The sequence below is a fragment of the Elgaria multicarinata genome, chromosome 14, assembly GCF_023053635.1.
Source record: "Elgaria multicarinata webbii isolate HBS135686 ecotype San Diego chromosome 14, rElgMul1.1.pri, whole genome shotgun sequence".
Taxonomy (NCBI): Eukaryota; Metazoa; Chordata; class Lepidosauria; order Squamata; family Anguidae; genus Elgaria; species Elgaria multicarinata.
Genome location: NC_086184.1, coordinates 28769940 through 28776773, shown reverse-complemented (window position 1 = coordinate 28776773; position 6834 = coordinate 28769940). Strand labels below are relative to the sequence as shown.

The 6834-nt window shown below is 46.0% G+C and overlaps 1 protein-coding gene across 2 annotated transcripts in view; it reads right to left on the bottom strand.

The window, feature by feature from the left end:
• Window positions 1–204: 204 nt before the first annotated feature.
• Window positions 205–6834, bottom strand: part of SLC12A3 (solute carrier family 12 member 3) — a 57440-nt gene continuing 50810 nt past the window's right edge. For both annotated transcript variants that reach the window (XM_063141351.1, XM_063141352.1), the window contains exons 23-26: window positions 4767–4853; window positions 4020–4155; window positions 816–883; window positions 205–376 (exon numbers count right to left, since the gene is read on the bottom strand). In XM_063141351.1, coding sequence (XP_062997421.1) covers window positions 235–376; window positions 816–883; window positions 4020–4155; window positions 4767–4853 — 433 coding nt within the window. In that variant the 3' untranslated portion in view covers window positions 205–234. The remainder of the gene's footprint in view (window positions 377–815; window positions 884–4019; window positions 4156–4766; window positions 4854–6834) is intronic.

Here is a 6834-nt window from a genome sequence, read left to right as displayed (position 1 = left end):
CGTGCAGAAAATACTGAGTTAGATGGACCCATGTTCTAAAGCAGTAGAGAGATGTGACCTGAACACCCCTGGAGAAGGGGTTGTTATAGCCAAGAATATTCATTTTCCACCACTAGTCTTTTATTGCCAGCTTCCACCAGCTGAAACGGAACCTTCGGACAGCTCAGCCCCAAAGCCGGGGCCCATCCTGGTCCTCCTCCTCCTCCTTGCCCCAGTAGTCCAATCATCCAAGAATTACTGGCAATAAAATGTCAAGACGTTTTCCTGGTTGCCTCTGGCCAGGATGACGGGAGGTCTCAGATCTTGCGAGAGGGTTTCCAACCAGGCCATATAGAGGCTGCTGGGGCATCTCCCCTTTCTGCCTATTGGTAGGGTTCTGAAAAGGAGACAAGGAAAGAGCATGTGTTTCTTGACCATAAAAAGAGAGTTTATGGGCTAGGGTGGAGAGAGACCCATTATGCTAGTGGGGTGGAGAACCACCCCAACGATTCGTGGTTGGCAGAAAGTGGGTGTGTGACCTTCTGGGGAACCCCAGATCTGAAGTTCTGCACTAGTGGCTAGCAGCCTGATAAGACAGCATCTCTCATTGTGTGCCTGGAGCTACGGAAACAGGAGGGTTGTCATGACCCTTGCAGGACACCATACACGGCTGGTGGACTGTCCTCAGGTTATTGAGTCACACATTGTGCGGGCCTAACCCAAACCGTTGCATTTCCAAACAGGCTTCCCTTCAAAGGGTCACTGCTTCTTACAAGTTTCATGATGGCCCTCCGTCAAACTCTGGTGGGTTGGTTTTTTTGATGTCTCTTACTTACATGAAGATGAGGGCTGCATCCCGCGAGTAATCCAGCAAGATTTCATTCATCCTCACTTGTCGAAGTGACTGAAGGACAGAAGACAAAAAAATGATTTGCAGAATGATATACGTTACGATGAGTGCTGCTGAATCCGAGCAGCAGGGCTCAGTCAAGGATGCTCTGATGTTGATCCTTCTGAACATCCTATTTCCCACAGGTGCCTCTGGAAAACTCAGTGCTGCACCCCCAGCAAATCGTATTAAAAAGATAGACTGCCACTGAACTCCAAGGCTCCAGATAGTCAGTAGCCATTGATACACTTAGCCCCCATGCATTTGTAGATTCAGCCTTTATTATTTATTTACTGCTGCACAACCAAAAGATGTACAGAGTGATGTACAACAATAAAAGAATGAATGCAGATATTAAAATTTCAAGATCTGGAATAATGGCAGCTGGTTACTTAAGGAAAGCTTCCTGAAACAATGACATTTTCAGGAGGCACTGGAAGCAACGCATTTGTGCTGGCCTGACCTCCAATGGCAAGGAATTCCACAGGAAGGGGGCCACCACACTGAAGGCTCTTCTCCCGGTGGACTGTAATTGGGACATAAGTCCTTGTGGAAACTTTAAAGCATCTAAGGCACTGGCCATCACCACATCTTGTGCTGACAAACTCCATGAAGAAATCATGTGCAGTGTGAAAACGTCCTTCCTTTTGTCTGTCCTGAATCTCCTGCCAATCAGATTCATTGGATGGCCCTGAGTTCTAGTACTTAGAGAAGAGGGAAAAAACACATTTCTCAAGGAGAGGGTTTCAGCAGGCAGGACCCACTGGGAGCTATTCAAGGTCCTGTTTCCATCTGTCCTCAACTCAAGAGGGCTCCTTGCCTTGATGTGGCCTGTTATACTTTGACTTATCTACCTTGACCGGACTATATCTGTCCTTGTCTACTATTCCTTGACTCTGTTTACTAGACTGGGCTTTAGTTGCCTTGTTCCATCTTTGCCAGATGCTGAGAGTTTTCCCTGCGAGCCTCAAATAACCACAGAATGGGAGAAGCTGGAACTGGGCTGGCAGGCTTTCTTCACAGGTGTTGGCCCCCAGGGAGGACTCTTTTACACCCAACCACACACATGTACAGTGTCAGGAGCTGTCATGGATAAAACCCTTACATTTACATACTACAGCCCTAACTGCTGAGCCACCAGAGTTGAAACCCAGAGGATTTTGCAAGCTCTGGTGTGTTCTTGGGCTCTGGTGTGACCTATAGACAGCCCTTATTGGGTATTGGTGTTATTTAAGTTTCTGTTATTGGTATATAAAGCCCTAAACTACTTGGGAGAATGATATTTGAGCAAGTGCCTTCTCCCTTCCCAGATTGCCCAGTCCTGGAGGTCATCGGATGAGGCACTCTTGGTGGTTCTACATGGACCTGAGGTCCATTTGGAATAGAGCTTTCACTGTACAAACTTTTACTAAAAAAAGACTTTAATAGGATTCTTGCTGATAGCAGCCAAATTATTAATAGCCAGATGCTGGAAAAACGCAGTAGGATTGACGATACAAAAATGATACAATATAGTATGGGAACTTGCATTATCAGAAAAATTAACACAAAAAATGAGTGTCGAAGGGACAGAAAAAAGGGGAAACTTTCATTGCTGACTGGTGGGACTTCATTACATACACAACTCAAGATGATGCGACAATACAAGTCCCAGCTGCCTTTCCAAATTTGTGGTTTCAAAAAAGAAAAGTATATCGATAGCAAATTGAACTTACCTGTATGAGCTCAATATTATTATTATTTTGTATATTTCTGTATCTTTCTTGCTGAAGTTAAAGAACATCATAACAAAATGTCATGTACGGTTTGGTATATTTACCCATGACGTTGTATTAAAATTGTTTGTAAAATTGTTTTAATATTGAAAATCAATAAAAAAAAGTTTGTTAAAAAAAAAAGAGCTTTCACCGTACCAGCTCCCTCTCTGTGGAATTCTCCGCCAGTCAATGTTGAGCATCTGCTAAAAGCATTTTTATTTCAACCAGCTTTTCCCAAATGACCAGCCACAGTCTTATTGGTATAATTTGATTTTAAGTATTTTGATTCTCTTTGCCTTTGCTTTTCTGCCATTTTTTCCTTTTCTTTTTTTTACCGTTTATTGCTCAGGAACCTTGTTTAGATATAGAGCGGCCCATGAATGAAAAGAAAAACATAAATAAATAGCCACTACTCTACGATCACCGCTTGGCACCAGAACATGAAAGCCAGGGTGATGCAGCAGGAGCAGCCAAATTGCCACAATGTGGCACAGAGAGCGGGATTTTGCTGGACGGAACTTTGGAAGGCTTAAAGCAAAAGTGGGCAACCTTTTTGGTCCTGAAGGCTGCATTTGGTGTCTGCTGGAGCGGTGAGGCCGCACACTCACATTCACTCCAGGAGCAACACATCTTGGTCTTACAACAACACCACCAAAGTACAAAAGCCCCCTCTGTGCCCCAGCCACAATGTCAGGATCACACACACACACATATGACAAAACACTCTAGGGAAAGGCTCTATGGTTTCTGCCACAGATCAGGAACCTCATTCTTACAACATCCAAGGAAGTACGCATGAAACGTCAGCCATGGCTTCCTGGGATGCTCTGGGAACAAGGTTCTTGCTCTATGGCAGAAAATGTGCAGCCCTTTCCTAGAGTGGTCACCCCACCTGTCCTCATTTCTTTTCAGCAGCTGAGGCCACCAAACAGGCTTGGGGGCTTCCTGTGGCCCACGGGCCATAGTGTTTGCACCCCTGCCTTAAAGCAAGGGTGGGCAACTTTGTGTTGTGTGTGGGGGATTTTCATCTCCTTGGGTCTCCCTACGGGCTGCACTCCACAAAGTGCAAGTGGAATGCTGCAGGGTGCTGGTGGTGACAGAAAAAAAAATTCCCATCAATTTGCCATGGGTTTTCAGCAACAATTCACTACAGGATGCTACAATGGACAAACCAGCGCCTTTTTGTGTGTGCTTCTGTTGCTACAAATTTCAACAGCATGGAGGGCCACATTGGAGGGTGGGCAGCAGGAGCTACAACCAGCCTGCAGCCCACGCGTTGCCCAACCCTGCCTTAGAGGTGCATGGCCCCAGGGCCACTTGATAGAGGGCAGCCCGCTGCTTTTCATTTCTGGCGTTGGCGACGTCTGAAATCCACGCCGGCAAATCTCTCGGACCTTAGCTTTGTTTTTCGCCACTTCCTCATCGGAAATCTTCCATGGGCAGCCATGCCTCATCTCGTTCACCACCGCCTCATCTTTGAAGCCGTCGTTAAGCCTGAAAGGGGCGATCAGGTCATCGAATCTCTTCACGCTGCGAACAAAACCACGGGGTCCTTGTGAGTTGCCTGGCAGACTCTTTGGTGTCTGCTACCCAGGGGCCTATTTCGGAGATGCTTTTAAGCAACTGCATTCCAATGGTGGGCAGGGCCAAGGGCCAAAGTGGGCGGGGCAATAGGGGTAAGGCCCGCCACGCCAGCACATTGTAGCTTAAAGCTCTTAGTGCCAGTAACTAGGTCTTTGGAGAAGTATTTCAACTTTTAGAATGAGAAACAAATGTGAAAGAGTTAGGAAACTACCAAATAATTAGCAGCTGGGGAAAGTTAGTGGGGCCAGGAAAGGGACCATGGCCCTCTGATAAAGCCTGGAGGGCCGGATTTGGGCCCCAGGCCTGAGGTTCAACACCCTTGTTTTAAAGCCCTAATTCAGCTGGTGCCCCTTCCATATGTTGGACTACAATTCCCATTACTGCCCATACTGGCCGGGGGTGATGGGAGTTATACGCCAACGCATCAGGACTGCGTCAGGTTGGAGAAGGATGGCTTAAATAAGTAAATTTTAAAATATTAAAATAAAATGACAATCGTTAAGCCAATTCTAGAGAACAAAATGGGTGGGCAAAAAGCTATAGCAGTAATAATTTACTGTTCAGGTCGAGGTTTCTGGTTAATGTCTGGAAGGACGTGAACCTCGTGGAAACCAAGTCGGAACTTGCTTAACAAGGAGATGATCCTACGGGGTAGAGAAAGAGAGAGAGAAGGATTTCCAAAGTGTAAATAAATACATTTGCCATTTTCATGTAGTTCTCCCACACACTGGGGGAAATGCTGCTGCCTGTCAGAATAGATGATACTAATCCAGATGGACCAAAATGGTCTGATGTCGTGTTTCAAGCCCTCCCGCCGCTGAGATGCGAAACACTAAAGAAATCTGCCCTGCCATCCACAAAGCTTTAGAATCATAGAATAGCAGAGTTGGAAGGGGCCTACAAGGCCATCGAGTCCAACCCCCTGCTCAATGCAGGAATCCACCCTAAAGCATCCCTGACAGATGCTTGTCCAGCTGCCTCTTGAATGCCTCTAGTGTGGGAGAGCCCACAACCTCCCTAGGTAGCTGATTCCACTGTCGCACTGCTCTAACAGTCAGGAAGTTTTTCCTGATGTCCAGCCGGAATCTGGATTCCTTTAACTTGAGCCCGTTATTCCGTGTCCTGCACTCTGGGAGAATCGAGAAGAGATCCTGGCCCTCCTCTGTGTGACAACCTTTTAAGTATTTGAAGAGTGCTATCATGTCTCCCCTCAATCTTCTCTTCTCCAGGCTAAACATGCCCAGTTCTTTCAGTCTCTCTTCATAGGGCTTTGTTTCTAGACCTCTGATCATCCTCGTTGCCCTCTTCTGAACACGCTCCAGCTTGTCTGCGTCCTTCTTGAATTGTGGAGCCCAGAACTGGACGCAATACTCTAGATGAGGCCTAACCAGGGCCGAATAGAGAGGAACCAGTACCTCGCGTGATTTGGAAGCTATACTTCTATTAATGCAGCCCAAAATAGCATTTGCCTTTCTTGCAGCCATATCGCACTGTTGGCTCATATTCAGCTTGTGATCTACAACAATTCCAAGATCTTTCTCATTTGTAGTATTGCTGAGCCAAGTGTCCCCCATCTTGTAACTGTGCATTTGGTTTCTATTCCCTAAATGTAGAACTTGGCATTTATCCCTATTAAATTTCATTCTGTTGTTTTCGGCCCAGCACTCCAGCCTATCAAGATCACTTTGAAGTTTGTTTCTGTCTTCCAGGGTATTAGCTATCCCACCCAATTTGGTGTCATCTGCAAATTTGATCAGCGTTCCCTGCACCTCCTCGTCCAAATCATTAATAAAAATGTTGAAGAGCACTGGGCCCAGGACTGAGCCCTGCGGCACCCCACTCGTTGCCTCTCCCCAGTTTGAGAAGGTTCCATTGATAAGTACTCTTTGAGTCCGATTCTGTAGCCAACTGTGGATCCACCTAATAGTTGTTCCATCTAGCCCACTTTTAGCTAGTTTGTTAATCAGAATGTCATGTGGTACTTTGTCAAAAGCTTTGCTGAAGTCAAGATATATGACATCCACAGCATTCCCACAGTCCACAAGGGAGGTTATCCTATCAAAAAATGAGATCAAATTAGTCTGACAGGATTTGTTCCTGACAAATCCATGTTGGCTTCTAGTAATCACTGCATTGATTTCAAGGTGTTTACAGATTGACTTCTTTATAATCTGCTCCAGAATTTTCCCAGGGATGGATGTCAGGCTGACTGGTCTGTAGTTCCCAGGTTCCTCCTTTTTGCCCTTTTTGAAGATAGGGACAACGTTAGCCCTCCTCCAGTCGTCCGGCACCTCACCCGTCTTCCATGATTTTGCAAAGATAATAGACAAAGGTTCTGAGAGTTCTTCCGCTAGCTCCTTCATTACTCTTGGATGCAGTTCATCGGGCCCTGGGGATTTGAACTCATTCAAGGAAATTAGGTGTTCTTTGACCATTTGTTTATCAATCTCAAACTGCAATCCTGCCCCCTCAACTTCTGCTTCACTTTTTCCAGGGGGGTCATAGATCCGCTTTTGGGAGAAGACCGAGGCAAAGTAGGAATTGAGCACTTCAGCCTTTTGTTTGTCGTCTGTTATCAATTTGCCATCCTCATTAAGCAGTTGAACCACCATTTCTTTCCTCTGT